Source organism: Nelumbo nucifera, chromosome 7 (assembly GCF_055504915.1).
Source record: "Nelumbo nucifera cultivar China Antique chromosome 7, China Antique-T2T, whole genome shotgun sequence".
NCBI classification, from domain to species: Eukaryota; Viridiplantae; Streptophyta; class Magnoliopsida; order Proteales; family Nelumbonaceae; genus Nelumbo; species Nelumbo nucifera.
The window spans coordinates 4,139,830-4,157,314 of record NC_142655.1 but is presented as its reverse complement, the minus strand read 5'-3'; the positions used below and the strand labels follow the sequence as shown (position 1 = coordinate 4,157,314).

Sequence of the window (17,485 nt, the reverse complement as noted above, 5' to 3'; positions counted from 1 at the left end):
ACTATAAATATCTATAATGATGGTCATATATTATCTGTCACTATAGGAATACTCCACAGTGACAAATACAACTGTCACTATAAGCATTAAATTAGTGACGAATTTTAAAATCCATCACTATAGGTAAATATCTATTGTGACGGTCATAGGATGTTTGTTACTATAGAAAAACTTTATAATATCTGCCACTATAGGCCAAACATTAGTGATGGATTTTGAAATCTGTCACTATAAGCTATAGTGATGGATGAAATTTCGTCATTTGTTCGTCCTATAGATCCTATAGTGACGGATTTGGTCTGTAACTATACACCTTTTTTCTTGTAGTGGCATGGAGGGTTCTGTACTCCAGTTGAAGCTGATTAGCAAATCCTTGAGCTAGGGTGATGGGCCTAACCCAATGTCAAAATACATGCTAGCAAAGCAAAGCCCAGTCCAAGTTAAACGCAATACAACTCAGGCCGCGTTGATTGGGTTTCTCTCTCTCTCTCTCGTGCACTTTTTTCCTTAGGGGTACAAATTAGAAGTGGAAGGATCAACAGGGTCGAATCAAATTGGATATGTCGGGCTTGCATTAGGTTGATCCTCCGGCTAATTGTGTGTGGCATCATCCTGAGTTATGGTCTGACCCAAACTTTTGGACTAGGCCCACTATAGATACAAAATCTAAACCCAAATATCCAACCATGCAGAAAGTTTTGAATCGGTCAAGTTGGACCAGCCCAAGTTGCTACCCTACGCTCTTACAAATGCTGCTTTACAGTTCTGATGGATTAAGCGGTAACCAACCCACATTTAAGTGGGGCAAGGTTCCACATTTCAAATAAAATATGAAAGCAAAAAAGGTGAACTAAAAATCCATTCCATCAGAATCTTGAACAGACTATTGTGTAAGAAATGTCAGAGGAGAAGATGATTTTGAAACCATAAGTTTAGAATCAAGTTTGTCATATATTTTCATTAGACTTCTAATTCTCACTTCTTGAACAGGTCTTCGGGTCTATTTTTAGTTTAATGTGAAAACCTGAAAATGTGAAAGTTTAACAAAATTTAATCAGATAATTGGCTCCATTGCATGTACGAAGGCTCGACTGATCATCATAGGCGTAGCTGTACGCGCTAGGGCAAGCAGCCTTGAACACTCGCGAGTAATTCGTTGGTTTGCACTTATCCGGACTGCTATAATCCCCAGTGCAACAATACTCCGGGCGGTTGAACGCCATGCACGCGCTCTCGCATGCTACCACCCGCTTCTTCCTCTTAACTTGCAGGTTCGTAGGGCAGATCTGGTTCAAATCTGACACACATCTTGCCGGCTTGCACTCGCCGGAGCCACCCGATGGTGTAATAGAGACGGCCATGTTGTAGCCATCAACGAGGCTAATATCGTAGTAGTCGTCCGGGCTGTTGAGGGTGAACTCGGCCAGCGTCACTGGTGGTGCACCGCCCATCCCTGAGCATGCTAACAAGCCCCCACAATCGCCTGTGATGCAGCTACCTTTGCCGGAAGGATCGAAGGAGCAACTGCGTCGACCCCAGAAACGGCCTGACCACGCAGCCGGTGCCGAGATGCTTACTGTTTCTCCTGGTTTTAGCGGGAACCCACCAGCTTCTAAGTCTGGTTTGCCGGCACTTGGTTGGATACCAGGCCATATCGTTTTCCGGCAGTTGTTATTCAGTGTAAACACAGTCGCCTTTGCACCTGCGAAATTAATGCTTACTTACAAGTTAGAACACTGTCAAAACAAATGTTACGGAGATCCGTTCTAATTTGGAAATGTTAAGGTCATTACTTCTAGTTCTAATTACCTGAAACAGAAAGAAGAAAGAACAGTTGAAGATACCAGAAGGCCATCGGTAGGTGATGCCTGATGCAGGTTAGAAAGAGTGTTGGTGTCTGTTAACAAGGAAGAAATAGACGTCCTTTTGGCGTGAAAGGACGGAGAAAGTAAAGAAAATAATAAGTAAACACAGTGCCGATTGTGTTGCTCTACTTTGCAAACTGTTCGGGTTTTTTCTGATAACAGAACTAACAGAAAATGATAAAATCGTAACCCGGACCCATTTTGCACTAAAATTTGATGTAATCAGGTTGATAAAAATATGTATGTTTATAAGTATGCTTTTATGTATCAATATACATGTATGTATATAGTAGGGCCGAATGGCCGATCTTAGGCAGGGTTCGAGCTAACTAAGGGATAAGTCTAGGTCCATCTCTAAAAAATAATAAAAAAAAGCATGAGCTTTCAATCCCAGGCCCAAATAGAGGAACAAAAATCCAAGCCCAGCTGTAAAATTACGGGCTGGGGCAGTTGGGCCTTCCAAGTTGTACCATTATTGGATTGGCCCAACCAGTGCCTGGACCGACCAAACCTGCATTTTTTGTATGGGCTGAACTTGGACCCAAAACCCCAAGCTTTACCCATGTTTTATTATTTGTTTTTTTCTGGTGCTGGAACTGAGCCTGACCTAACCCGAGCATAACTATGTGCATACATTCACATATACACACATGTTTGTATGTAAAATATGCAAGTATTTTATTTTAAAGTTTAAATTAGTAATACTAAATAGCTACATAAAAATTTTTGAGGAGATGTTTGATTCAGTCAGAATTGAATCGGAATGGTCTATTTCTATAATCTGTTTGGTCCAGACAGGAATGAAAATGGGAATGAGAATTGGAATCAGAAAGAATGAGATTTTATTTTCAAGGGAGGGGCAGGGAATGACCATTCCCTCAAATGGGGGAATGTCATTTCAGCAGAAATGAGAATGGGGTTCAGATTCCACTCAACCAAACAGTTGAAATTAAAATAACCCATTCCGATTCCAATTCCAGACCCCTATTCCCACGAACCAAACGGGGCCTAAGTTCTTTATACTAACAGTACCGTTTGAACCCATCTGACCAACATGAGTACGTCTATTGTCAAATTTCAATGTGTTCCTGGGGTTGACCTTTCCTAGCCCACCCGTCTTCCATCCCTAAATAAAGACAGGCTAAACAGCTTTCTTCATCACACTAATATTTGATTAGCAGCAGATGTAGTATGTTTTTGGTATTAGGGGTGTCCACGGTTCGGTTAACCAAACTATGGCACTTTTTTGTAAACTGAACCTGTGGTATCGGTTTTTCCAATTCTTCAAACCGAAATCGAACCAGTACCACCGGTTAACCGGTCCGTCAATTTCGGTTTTTGACCGTTTTGATTCTTCAGTTTTTTGGTATTTTATATTTATAATATATATTATACAAATATATGTATAATATTATATTATAAATAATAAATGATATATAATATATTATAAATATTTGAAAATTATTTAATATATAATATATTTATAAATAGATCAATATAAATATAATATAAGTATATATTTTTATATATAATAAATATATATTTATATATAATACATAGAAAATATGTTACATATATTAAAAATATATATAAAATATACATAAAAATATATATACTGGTCGGTTCGGTTAACCGTTGGTTTTTTGTAAGTTAACCGAAAATTGAACCGGTCCTTCGATTTTTCAAAAATCCCGAACCGATTGATTCGGTTAACTACATTATGCGGTTCGGTTTTTTGGTTTTTCATGGACACCCCTATTTGGTATAGCTTCAGTTTATTAAATAAAAGTTTGTACTTGATTTGTCTTCAAAACCGAAAAAAGTATTTGATAAACCATTAAACTAAAGCGCCATTGAGAGCCACATCAACAATTGAGTGAATAAACGCTCAACTGTTGAAGGAGGCATTAAAATGAAGCTTCCCCCACGGTTGGTGCACACATAAATCAAAACCCACTTTTATGAATATCAATACGTACAAACGAACATAATGAAAAAAATGATAATTTAAAAATAACATGATGATATTTTAATAAACAGTTATTACGAAACATCCACAAAACAAAACAAATGCTTAAATCAACATTGATTAATTTCCCTTTGGCATTTCAAAACCAAAACTGTGGCTCAGTTCAATGATCTTACTGTGATATTGTGTTGTTATTATGTTTTAGGTTGATCAATATAAATTTATATGAAAGAGATTTTTCTACTTGAAATGCCTTCAAAACATTTTGAAGTAATCAATATAAACTACTATTTCTACCTGAAAGTCAAATTTGATATTTTTCATATATTTCTACCACCCCCTTAATCAATTGCTAGAGAGAGATGTTAGTTGATAATACAGTCATTAGGAGAAATGTGTTTTTCTGGTTGTTGCCTAAGTGATCATGGCTTAGTTGTCCTTGGTTCCTTGTCCAGGATTATAATATATTATTTAATTTAGTTATGAACAATAAACACATTGAGCTGTTCAATTATGATGTACATAAAGGTACGAACTTTCATTAAAGTTCTTCTGGTCTTAGAAAAGTAATTAACATATTATTTTTGTGCTCATGTCTCTATTTCTTAAACTATATTATAATAAAGGCATAAGTACAAAAGTGTTTTGCCCTGCCAAGGTGAGTTGTTGCCTAGCTAATTACCTAGTTGACCTTGACCGGGATTAATATGTACTTATCAACTTTTAACACAAAAAATACATTAGCTATTAAATAATTGTATAGACCTTCTGGCCTTCTTGCTCCACTGTTGTTTAAGAGTCTTACTAAAAGCTTATTGGTTTGGTTGGGCTGGCTTTCAATGAATTCATTAATTTTGTGATTTTAGGAATCATTTTTAAGTTTAAATGTATGAAAATGATTCTAACTAATTTTCTTTTTGGGCTTAAAACCCACTATAAAAATTGATTGTTTGGAGTAAAAAAAAATATCCAACTTGAAGGAAAGAAATATTTTTGGTCTGAAAAAGGCATTTTTCAACCAGTGATTCTTTGAAGCAAAATTTAAATAAAAATTACTTTAATAGGTTTAAACCATAAGTCATTATTCATGGGGTGGTTTTGATTGGTGAAACTCTAAAATGCAAGATCTTCCCATATCATACCCACCCTCTCCCACATAATCACAATTGAGATTTTTTTTGATGAATTCTCATTGGTTAGTGTACAACTTAGCATAAATCATTTTAGTTTCAAGTATAAGAGATCTTGAGTCATTAGGATGTACATATACCTACCTACAAAGTTGGCCTTATTTTTTTGATCTTATATTAGTATATTTAAAAATGAGCCCACATCTCCTCAAAGCAAAATCTTTGGACACAGCATTGAGTGGTACATAAAGATATTCTCAATGTGTGACTAAATTCTCATGATTTCAGAGTGTATATAGAGTTTTTGCTTGCAGGGAATCCGGAATAAGTGCGGGCCTCATCTTTAATGATGGTAATATTGGATAAGTGCGAAGCTGACTTCATAAAACACCTTCTCTTTTCCAAATTTTTAATGGTGTCTACACCAGATTTTTCCATCAAAAGGTTGAAATTTGTTAACATCATCTACCAATCAAGCTAAGCTATTGGTTCAATCCAACTCAAAATCTTCCAAAGAACTGATCCATTGATATCCATCTGACAAAATAATAAACAAGGAGAATTGAGTCATTAAAATTTAAAATGAATCTAATTAATTAAAGGAACTAAGGGACCTAGGTGGGCTCCTTTGCTAATTTAATTAGTAATTAGGTCACTATACCAACATGATAAAAAGGGTTTAAAGGAATACCTTTTTGAGATTGTGAGTGAATACCTTTTTAGACTAGTGAAAAGTGTGAAATCAGATGACAATCTTTTCTTGCTTTTTATTATTATTATTTTTTGCTTCATGACTTATTATTTTATTCTTATTCGATGCTCATGATCTGGAATCCTGGATTATCTTTTCCTAGGTCTGAAAGTGACAAGGATAAATTAGTAACATTGTTGAAAAGCTTGGACTAGTGACAGAGAGCTACTAAATCACTTTTGGGTAGCACGTCCCCAAAAGTCTCCCTTACAAATAGCTACTAAATCACTCAGAAGATTACAAAGATCAGGATGCAAGCAACCAAACCTAGACTGAGCTTCATTAGCAATCCAATCAGCTGTTTCACTCGCCTCTCTGAACACGTGTCTGTAGCTTATTCGACCCTCCAACTGATCCTTCAACTTTAAGCAATCTTGGATGATATTCCTTAGGTATCAAGGAGGATGGGTCTGATTCTTGAGACAAGAGATAATCAGTTTTCAGTCCCCTTCAATAATCACCACCACCACCTCTCTAAAGTTTGTCGCTATATTATGAGCCTCCCACTCAGACCAAGCTTTAGAATTGTTGATTGTAGAAATACCAAGAGAGTAGCCTTTGAAATCCAGAATCTCATCCCTATGGTCCTTAGCCATCGCACTAATAGTACATACACCATTGGTATAGCGGGAAGCATCAAAGTTGATTTTAATCGGCCCAACTTCAGGAGGGGTCCACTTAATGTTCTTCCAATTTTTTTTTTCAATTATTGAAATTTGGTCATTTCTCAACTCTCTAAATTCTTTGAAAGTCAAAATCACTCTATCAATAATTGATGCTGCACGATCTGGGCACTCCTAACTGGTTGTGACCTAGTTTCTGACTAGAACGAACGGCACCTGAGAGGAAGGAGAAGGTGAAGGGTTCTCGGGGAGTTATCTCGGTGGGAACACTCCCGATGGCTAAGTTAGAACTGGAGAAAATCTCAAAGAGAGAGTAGAGAGTAAGAGTGTTGAAAGTGCTTAAGCTTCAAATCATTTTCCTTGTGAGAGTTAGAGCTCTTTTATGTTGGAGCCCGGTCATACCTGGCATAACCGCCACAACCCTAGCCGTTACTACCAGGGCAGGTGTGGCAGGCGCTGGTTGCTGCTACAGACTGCCATCGCCAGATACGGGCTCGACAAACGTGTCATGCTTTCCAGAGACGACAAACAAAACGCCACCTGGCAAGGGATCAGAGCCCTGCCACCGGGTCTAGCAGGTACGGATGTCAGACAGGCCTCCTTACAGCCTACCGAGCTACCGTGCGCCGGACTGCCTGGGGTAGGTTTGTCCCGGTACCGAGGTGCCGAAGTGCTTGCGCTGGGGGCGGTGCTGCCCCGAGGTGCTCCTCCCTCGGGACACTTAGCCAAAAATTGGGGTGCTCCCTCCTTGGGAAGGGAGAGCTCGGGACCTTCCACACTTGGTGGGAGTCAAAATTGGCCAGGTGTCAGTCCCCGGCGAGTTGCTTAACTCGCCGAGTGGCCAGCGTTGGACTCGACATGTCTCTCCCGTCGAGTCGCGGTCGTGCTGTCTGGCTGAGCTGTTCATTGGGCCAAGTCACACACACGTGTCCCCGGACTACGAGGTCGGGCTAAATCACCCTTCATCAATAATCATTTGGGGGGCGCCAAAGTACCAGCAAAGATTTTATTATTTTTATTCTTCCAAATCTGCCATAAAATAAGAGCACATCTCTCTTTCATATTTGTATTGTTTTTAATGTCCTATATACTTTTAGATTCTTATAATGTTCCATCAGTTTTGAATTTTTATGAGACTGTATTTCCCTCTCCTCTACTATATAGGTATATATGTATATATTGGTTTGAAAGTTAAAACTAACACTGTGAAAGTTTTCATTTCTTGGCAAACTTCAAAGCAAAACCCAATTTGCAATTCAAAGATGTAAATATGTCCTTTTCCTCCCTTTCATACAGTTTGGCCAGTACTCATTCACCATCTTCTCCATCAAAGGTTGAATGAACTCCTTTTATTTACACTTATGATCAAAGATTGTTGGTTAAGCTCCAGCCGTTTGCAATGCAAATGAAATTTACACTGGTATATGAATGCATGAGGACACAAATGGGTTACATGTAAACATTGGTTTAGTTTTGATTTTATTTTGTTTAGGCTTAGTTTGGTAAGAGCACAAATACAAATATGTACAGAGAAAATACATTCAAAATATAAGGTTTTGCACTCTATACATTTGTGTTTGTACTCCTACCAAAATGAGTCTTAAAAGCTGTGTTTGGTTGCAATGCAAATAAATTTGCACTGATGCGAAACTGTGGCAGTGCAAATGATTTCAGTGTAAATTCTGACATATTCTTGTTTCAAATTTTAGCTTATTTTGTCTGCTTGCACTACAAGTGGAGTAAACTAGGACATGAAGCAAAATAAAGTAAAACCCAAAACAAAATTAAACAAGAATTTAAGTTTTTTTTTTTCATTTGCACTCCTTCGCATTTGTATTAGTACAAATAAAATTGCACTGCAACCAAATACAGCCTTATTTGCAAGAAGTAAAAATGGAAGGTAAAATGATCAAATAAAAGAAAAACAGAGGAAGTTTATTTGGTTGGAGGAGTAAAATATAATAAGTAAAATGGTGTTATCTCTAGGGGTGAAACTTGTGTTGGCCCGAGTTAGCATTTTACACTTCAAATTTTTGACAAAAACCCAAACTGAGACTGCCAAATTGCATCCCTAGTTATCCCCACCTTGTATGACAGTAAATTAAGATAATCAGAATGTGGTGCAAATTTTACATTAGACTTAGTTAGGAAAGAGTACAAATACAAATTTGTAGAGTACAAAACCTTGTATTTTGTATGTATTTGCAGTGTACATATTTATATTTATATTCCTTTCAAATTGAACATTAATTTTTTGGGGAGCACAATTTGCATTGCCTGCAAATAAGATAAAGAAAATGTAAAACCTGCACCAAGTGAAAATGCATATAATAGGTAAAAACAAAGTTGATCAAACATGAACCAAGTGCAGAAGTTGCATTCAGTTCAGATTTGCAATTAACAACACAAAAGAATGTGTAAATTGCGAATTTGTATCATTCGGTAAAGTACTTGATAGTTTGATAGCCACTGAGTAAATAAGATTTTGGTTTGAGAGACTAATTAAGGAGCTGTTTGTCATCGATGCCGTTGACCCAGAAAATGGCACCACATCAGAAAAAATGTTGCCACAGAAAACAACGAGATGTTTGGTTCTGTTTTTCAGAAAAAAATGTTGTCTCAGACCATACCTTAGAAATGGGGAAGGCATTATCTGAGCATGCATTGGATAATGTAGACCAATGCCGAAAACGATTATACAACATCAATATCAAACAAAGCAAGTGTCATTTCCTCAGAAAACATCCTATGTGACAGTATTGATGCCAAACAAAAAAGGATTTATTTTGTCAAAAAATGGTACAACAGATCCTCATCCATACATCACCGTTTTCTCAAAAGACGGCTCTGAAACAATGGCATCGATGCCAAACACCAGCTAAGAAAGGTAGGGGTGTCAATGGACCGAATATTGGTTCAAATGTTCAACCCTATCATATCTATGTGAACTGTGAAGCGTGAACTGCTCAAACTCTTTCCTATTTGAGTCTTTGAGTTGAAAATTCTCCTATAAAAACTATATGAACTGTGAAGCGTGAACTGCTCAAACTCTTTCCTGTTTGAATCTTTGAGTTGAAAATTCTCCTATAAAAACTATATGAACTGTGAAGCGTGAACTGCTCAAACTCTTTCCTGTTTGAATCTTTGAGTTGAAAATTCTCCTATAAAAACTATATGAACTGTGAAGCGTGAACTGCTCAAACTCTTTCCTGTTTGAGTCTTTGAGTTGAAAATTCTTCTCTAAAAACTATATTGAGGCTTCTGGGCCCCCAATATTGGATATTTGAGCATGTTTGGAGCTCTCTAAATGGCTCCATTAGAACCCTAACCAAGTAACCATGCCTTCATTTTTTATCTAAGATACCTAAATAGTCGCCATCCAACTGGAATTTGGTGAATACATTTGATATTGATTTTTTTTTCCTGTTGTTTTTTGGGTTCGAAATAGTGAGGTTGATACATATTCCATTAGTGGCTGAAATCATTCACTCGTGATTCTCTTTTATTTTCCCACGTCATGGTCTTTGCCTTTTTCTATTTTTATCTAAGGGACTATTTGGGTTCGAATGGTTGTTACTTTATCTTTTAATGTATAAAATAATTAAATAATAAAATAATCAGGGATATGGAACTTCAACTTCAGCATTTGAATCCACAACCTATTTAAAACCTTATTCACTGAAATATAAAACAATAAGCTTTTCAGTTCAGCTTCTTCAGTTATTATCCAATGGATCCTATCAGAGTAGGAATTGTCATTAATACACCCCCCAAAAGGGGCGTATCAGTACTTTGCATCTAATACATCATATTTTTATTTATTTATTTTTTTAAATTCAGAATAGATCTTTTCAATATTATTTAACCATTAAAAAATATTTTCTTAAAAACTATTTTGAGAGGTCACTGATACAATACGACACGATACACCTGGTCTGCATGTCCACCTTATTATGATGATGTTTAGTGTTGTATTTGGGACTGTTAATGTACTCCAAAATCCCAAACCTGATATTTGGATCTTAAAATCTGCATCCATTTAATCAGATAGCTTGGCGAAGTTAAGAATCAAGTCTGATTAAAATTTATATTATAAATATATAACATAATTTTGTATATGTATGGATATTATATAATTATTAAATTTAAATTTATAAGTTAACTTTTAAATTTTTTATTTTGAAAATAACAAAAATGAATTTAAATTAAATCTGACTTCAATCCAATCCAATAAGTTTTAGATTTAAAGTTTCAATAATATTTTGATCCAAATTCGACTCAATTACAGCCATACTTATACTTTTGTAGGGAACCGGGCGAACCGGCAGAAAACCATCCATGATTGAAGTACAAGTTGAGATATATGCAAGAAACTACAGGCCCACAGACACGAGAACGAGGGTGGTAGGATTTGTTGAATTCCAAGACTGTACATCAAAAGAAGGAAATAAATAAATAATACGACCATAAAAAAATTTAAAGTACATATGTGCATATGTTTATAGAATCGAGGTTAATCAAAGTGAATAAAACTAATCACAACCCTATTATAATCAGGACTCAAAATAGAAACCCAGAACCTATATGTAATAAGTAATGTTGGGTCTGTCGGGTTGACCCGAACCACTAGTATTTATCCGACAGACATGTTATGTGCCCCACTTTTAAGTTATATAGTGGGCCTACATTATTTTTTTTTTAATCAAAGGTCCATCGAGATCAAGATATTCGTTTTTCCAAGAAAAAAATCATTAAAAAAAAAGATTAAGATTATGATACTCCAAAGACATGATACCTGAGAAAAGTTTATAATCAATCAACAATCCGGTGGTATTAATTAAAATTTAAGGGGGTTTTGATTGGTTAAAGTTTTTCAGTATCATGTAGTATAAATTTTACTTGTGGCTTCAATATCTATAAACAACCATTTATTTATAAAAGGCTGAAACCATATGTATAATTTATAAATTTTAATCGAATCAAGTAGAAAGTTTTAGTTAGGGTTACAATTTCATCGGACTCCGATTAAGGTTTGTATCCTTGAAAATTTAACAAACTCTCAGTTCAATCATAGCCTTAGATTTCATATGTGATTTACTTCTCGTGGGTTCGATTGGTTTCAATTTACAATTGATTCCGTAGAAGCTGGTCGGGTTCAACTAAGGTTGGGTTAGGGTTGAATAGAAGCTGCTAGGAAAGCTACACTAATCGTATCTATTATTTTAATTAATTGCGCTTAGTGTCGTTTACTTATAATTTAATATAGAAAATTTGATAAATTTACACCCTGCTTAGATAAAAAAAAAAAACTTCAAGATTTCTGTCTTTATAAAGCCCAAAAGAACAAAGACCCCCAATTTTAAGCATTGTACATTGAGCCTTAATAGTGTTAACACTCTTTAGACTTTTTTTACTCATTTTCCTCACAGCCCAAAGCTAAAAAGTAAAAGTTTATTCAAACGGAGCCTAAAGAGTTGAATTGAATGTGTTAAGATGTGGTTTTTTCTTCCTAGGTTAGTCTAAGTCGTAAATTATTATTGTTCCAGTTAGAGTTTTCTGGATATAGATTTGACTTTTTGAAACATCCCAAAGACAGCCTGAGGAGAAGAGTCATCTGATTAATTGAGTAAACATAACAATCCATCGGTACATAATACAATCTCTTGTTTATTAAATTAATAAAAAAAAGTCTATACATCCACCTAGAGTGAAGTATACGTAACTTTTTGTTTTATTATTTATGTAGACACATAATTGGTCCAATATATTTACCAACTCCCAATAAAACCCTACTTTCCTTCTTTAAAATTTATGATTTATGGGGGGACTCAGACCTTGTTTTGTACTAAAAGTGCCTCCTTACATTTATTTGCAGTGTAATTTCATCTTTACCGGTACAAATCTATATAAAAGTGCAAATTCTAATTTAATTTGCTTCAGATTTCACCTGTTTTATTTTATCTCATCTGCACTGAAAATAACATAAAGTCTCGTACAAAAACAAACTTGAATTCACTCTCAATTCATTTATACTCCCATTAATTTTGCACTAGTGCAGCTGAAAATGTATATTATATTGCAAACAAATGAAACTTTTAGGCTCAGTTTGGAATTGTGTACAATACAAATACATACAAAATGTAAAGTTTTGCATTTTATATATTTGTATTTGTATTCCTTCTAAACTGAGTCTTAGACTGTGTTTGATTGCAATACGAGTTTATTTGCATTGATGCAAAGTCATGGTAGTGTAAATTATGATTTATTTTTTTATTTTAAAATTTACCTTTTTTTGTTTGATTGCAGTAAAAATGAAGTAAAATAATACCTAAGACAGAATAAAATAAAACCAAAAATAAAATTAAGCCAAATTTTGTATTTTTTTTCATTTGCACTCTCATGTATTTATACTAGTGCAAATAAAATTGCACTGCAACCAAATACAGTCTTAGGTTCTGTTTGCGGTGGAAATTTGAATTGAATACAAATTCCACTTCTGCTTAAATTTTGCATCCATTTATTTATAAATTATAATTATGATTTTCACTTTTATCCAAGGATGAAAATATCGATACACACGTATTGATATGGTCGATACTTTTATGTTTATTTTTTATTTTATAATAATGAGAGGGTCTCAAAAGAGGTTTGAAACCTTTCAAATTTTTTAAAATATTTGTATATTGGTAAATAAAAATATATCCAGATACATTGATACCGATACAGGATGTATGATATCAATATTTTAATCCTTACTCCTATATAATACAAAAATTATACTTTTTATGTCATTTGCACAGTTGCATTCATTAGTAGAACAAAATTTGCATCTCAATGATTGATGCAAAATTACATGCAACACCAGATAAAGTGGGAGATCACATCATCTTAAGCAAATAATACATTATTTTACTCCTTACAAACAATAAGACAAAGTACCAATTAATGGTAACTCTGGTTGTGGATATCGCTAGTTGTAATGGGAATTCACATCGGTAGTTGTAAAGGGGCATCAATCTTTGTAATGGAGACTTGGGATCAAATCTGAATATTATCAGGGTGGTCGGGGGTTATAGGTATGAGGACACCAATGCATTTACTCCCATTCATTTACACCAATGCAAATAAAATTTGCACCGCAAACAAAGTGAACCCTAACAAATTTTATCTGTGCGGAAATTTGCCGTACAATGATTCGTTAACTGTGATTTCTCTTTACCAACCGACATCAGAAACCAGGAAGCAATCGGAGCAACTGCCATTAAATAAATCCAGCCAGGGAGCAATCGGAATAAACCCTAAACAGTACCGATCTAAGCATAGTATTATCTTAATCAGCCCGTCAAATGTCAAACACTTGGAGGGCTAATTAACGACTGATCCAAGGAAAACAACCTGCCAATAAGAGCAACTTAACGTGGAGACACCTAATCAGAGACTGGATTATCGACCCGGATGACTTCATTAATCCCCATCGGACGGTGTCAAAGCCGCTACGATACTAAATCAAGACTCATGATCCAATGCGTTGCAATATAAAATTGCAGCTTGAGAAACAGAGATGATGGTTTATTAATAAATCCGATGGCTGTCAGATGACTCAGGTGTTGAGATACTCACCTCACGTTGATTGGTGCGTATGTCCACTCCCCTAAAGTCTTACTTCTCTTAATTAATTCACCAATAATGGTATCCCCCCAAGGCCCCCCAGCTTGCTTAGCCTTGAATCGCGATTCCACGCGACCTGACTCGGTTGGTTGGAGACCTGGATTTTAGTGGTGGGCGTCGTCCACTTATTCCAATCCGGCGGTCTGACGTCAATGAGTGTAAACTGTAAAGGACCCTCCCTTCGTTTGAACGCTTTCCCGTTTTTTTTTGTCCGAGCGAAGCTTCTTGTAATCCGCGTACACTAATGGATTTCTATTCCTCGTTGATATTTTAATATTTGTTCTAATTCTTGACGATGGAGATCGTTACTTGTGTCAATAAATTTGGGATTCTTGGCGAAATCAGAATCTAATGAACTTTATTTTTTTTCAGAATCTTAAAATCCAGAGGAGGAGAGGATTCTGTTTTCTCGTTTTTGATTGGTGAGAGGGGGAGAATTCTTGTTCACTGTAGTCTAAATTCGTGAGAATCTGGTTTTTGTCTTCGGGGAAACTATAAATCTCAGGGTGGTTTAATACTTTGATATTTCCTCGAATGAGAAGAGTTCAGCTTCGTTCTTTGCATCTCTGTCTGAAAACTGAGCTTCGTGTGTGTTTGTTTAGTCGAAGGGAGTGAGGACTGGAGGAGATTGAAGTTTATTGCTTCAAGTTCCCGTAAATTGATTCAAGGAGCAGCAAAACAAGATGACCATGGATCGAAACCAGGGATCGGAGAACTCGGAAGCAGCAGCTAAAGGAGTAGCGGTGGTGGCGATTGACTGCTTGAAAGGGAGCTCGAAAGCCGACGAATGGAACGGGGACATGCTTCAGACCGGGGACATCGTAGAGGAGCTCAAGATCGGGAGCTTGATGTGGGTCAGATCTCCATTCAAGAACGGCAAGCAGGGCGTGCAGAAGCTCTTGCACGACTCGTTTAAGAAGAAGGAGACTTCGATTCATGTCAGAATCCGACGAGGCCGAGACGAGTTTGTTGAGTTGCAGGCTTGCATCGTTCCCAATGAGTTCGCCGGGAAGAAGCAGTACATGCTCCGGTCGATCGAGGATCCTAACTATGCCGTCGGGTTCGTCGACCGGACGGAAAGCGAGTGCTTCGAGCTGCAAGGTAAGACCTTTGACTTTCGAGCCATGAGATTACAGTGCCACACTCCCTCCATGTTACACGTGTGGAAATGTAAAATCACACAAATAGCCCTAAAATTTGCGTTGTTCAAGTTCAGCCACACAGAATGGACAATCCCATTGCAGTCGAAATGGATTAATGCCAAAGAAATTATCAGACACTTGGGCCCGTCTCGTATTTGTAGAATTGTTCAAATTTTCAAATAGAAAGTATACGACAGAACAGACTGGTAATTCCAGAAGGGATGGAAGTGTTTCAAACTTTCCCTTGCGTGATATACATAATTCCTTTTGTGCATCTGTAACCAACTTTCTTTTCTTGCCTTTGTGTTGGTCATCAGCGTCAAGCTTGAGGCTTTATCTGATGTCAAATTCTTCTTCTTTATTGGTCGAAGATATTTGCTTTAGATACTTTATGGTGCCATGAAAAAAGGGTTCTTTGCCTTTGCATAATCTGGTTGGATTGGCTTGAATCTGTAGAAGTCATGGCCTCATGGGTGATCTTGATGGCAACCCTTGGCTACTCTTGTGTGCCTGTTGGGGAGGGAGGTGTTGGTTTGTTAGTCATTGGGTGAAAGCTTGAAGCATCTTTAGAACGTAAAGAGCCGTAAGGAAAATGCCCCCAAAAGAGAATTTAATGATTATATATAGTTATCAATGCAATCCTCCTGCTATTGATTCGGCAATTAAACTGAAAAATTGTGGGTCTGCAGGTTCAAGAAGTACCCGGGTGGTCTCTGCCTTGAGCAGGGCTCAGCTTCAAGATGGATACGTATCATATCCATGGGAGAGGAGGATCCAGGAGTTACTCCCTGTTCCTAATTCAAGCTGCTTTCTGTCTATGCTACTTCTCCCTAAGGCCTCTGACAGGGTTGCTTCTCGGTACAATGACCTGGAGGACACACTCTCCAGGGCAAACTCCTGGCTTAATGCCTCTCAGGCTTCTGGAGTACCTATTGTGTTCATGAACATCCAGACAGAGTCTCTTCTTACCAAGGTATATAAATTCCTCATTCATGAAAAACAAGTGCAAGAAAATTGTTTTTGGGGACCAAGGATTTAATTTAACATCATGGAGCAGATTTCTGGAGAGACGGCTTCATCCACTGTCAATGCTGGTTCCTTGTCTGACCTATCAAACCTTGCCAATGTCAGTCTCTATGGTTTTGAGGATTACCATGGGGTTGACATTGGCGTAGTGAGAGCAGTCCGTCTCTGGTATGCTCCGATTGGTGGCGAGTTTGCATTAGAGATCAAATTAAAGGAAGGAGACACAAAGCTTGGATTTGCCATTAGCCGCACAGAAGAGGTTGCCTCAATAGCCCTCTCCACCAGTTTGTTCTGTATTAGACATTTCTCTACTTTTATTGATAGAAGCATTTACTGCAAAAGGGAATTTGTTTTTATCAAATTTCCGGTGGATTTGCTTATTTTTCTTTCTTGTGTGATTTGATGGACAGGGCTTCATTTACATTTCCTCTGTGATGGATGCCGGAGAAGACGTGGCTTCCACTCGATCAGGACTTAGAGATCTGTACAAAGAGGCGATGAGAGCTTCTAAACTCCTGGTGCTTTCAAGAGTTTCCAACCAGAAAGTGCTCCCCTGGATGGTGTCTTCGACGGGAGCCATCCGGTGCTATGACACCATCTCGCTCAGCCAGAAGCTGTCATTGCACCGTCACGCTCTGAAGCCGATTCTCATTCATGTTTTCATGTGGGACCGAGCATTGGCTTGCCAGAGTGGAGGCATTGGCAGGTTCAGGGCCAATCCAACGCCTGTGATGCCGGTGCCATATGAAATGGAGTTACCACGTCCGACCAACGAGAGCCAAATACTGCCTCTACCACCTGATGTCGAGCTCCCTGAAGGCCCAGAACTGAGGATTGAGAGAGACACGGCTGGGGAGTTATCCTTTAGGTTCCATGACTTCTCACTTTCGAGCAATTGGGTGTGATAGTCTTGTCCTAAACTTTTTGTTTGTATAAATATGTGACGTCATGAGTTCGCCCCAAGTCTTAACTAATGGGCCCCCATCACGAGCTTGATTGATGGAATAAAGGGTAAACTTTGGTTCACCATTTTGAACTTATGACGTTTTTTCATGGTATTTGTAGGGCTGCAACTTGGGCCGGGTTGGCCCGAGTCGGGTTGGGCTGGGCTGGGTTGACGATCGGATTAGGGTTAGGGTTGAAATTCTTGAACCTAATCTTAGTTTGAGTTGGGTTAGGGTTGATCCCTCAGGCAACCCAATCCAATCCGAACCCGACCCCTATAGTACTAGAATATATATATATATAGGGGGGCTATATAACTATGATGCATCTAAACAAATCAGTGTGTATGCATGATAGTTGTATAGC

General features: G+C 37.3%; 2 protein-coding genes across 3 annotated transcripts; one reads left to right on the top strand and one right to left on the bottom strand.

Moving 5' to 3' along the window:
* Positions 1-1,040: 1,040 nt before the first annotated feature.
* LOC104597756 (thaumatin-like protein) lies at positions 1,041-1,855 on the bottom strand. The gene is made up of 2 exons (XM_010259482.1): positions 1,810-1,855; positions 1,041-1,702 (listed from the first exon to the last, which is right to left on the bottom strand). The coding sequence occupies exons 1-2, from the start codon at positions 1,853-1,855 to the stop codon at positions 1,041-1,043; spliced, it is 708 nt and encodes a 235-aa protein (XP_010257784.1).
* A 12,230-nt stretch (positions 1,856-14,085) lies between these two features.
* On the top strand, positions 14,086-17,200 carry LOC104597491 (uncharacterized). Of its 2 annotated transcripts, XM_088891090.1 has the most exons (6): positions 14,086-14,171; positions 14,379-14,428; positions 14,609-15,107; positions 15,838-16,121; positions 16,206-16,433; positions 16,585-17,200. In XM_088891090.1, the coding sequence occupies exons 3-6, from the start codon at positions 14,690-14,692 to the stop codon at positions 17,077-17,079; spliced, it is 1,425 nt and encodes a 474-aa protein (XP_088747216.1). In that variant the 5' UTR covers positions 14,086-14,171; positions 14,379-14,428; positions 14,609-14,689; the 3' UTR covers positions 17,080-17,200. The 2 variants fall into 2 exon arrangements, with proteins under 2 accessions (XP_088747216.1, XP_010257370.1); XM_010259068.3 differs by lacking the exon at positions 14,086-14,171 and having other exon boundaries at positions 14,189-15,107.
* The last annotated feature ends 285 nt before the right edge of the window (positions 17,201-17,485 follow it).

Coding starts and splice junctions, on each gene's coding strand:
- LOC104597756 (XM_010259482.1), bottom strand. CDS start 1,855: ATGGCCTTCTGGTATCTTCAACTGTTCTTTCTTCTTTCTGTTTCAG. Junction 1,703..1,809: donor CTTTCTTCTTTCTGTTTCAG/GTAATTAGAACT, acceptor TTAATTTCGCAG/GTGCAAAGGCGACTGTGTTT.
- LOC104597491 (XM_088891090.1), top strand. CDS start 14,690: ATGACCATGGATCGAAACCAGGGATCGGAGAACTCGGAAGCAGCAGCT. Junction 15,108..15,837: donor CGAGTGCTTCGAGCTGCAAG/GTAAGACCTTTG, acceptor GTGGGTCTGCAG/GTTCAAGAAGTACCCGGGTG. Junction 16,434..16,584: donor CCATTAGCCGCACAGAAGAG/GTTGCCTCAATA, acceptor TTTGATGGACAG/GGCTTCATTTACATTTCCTC.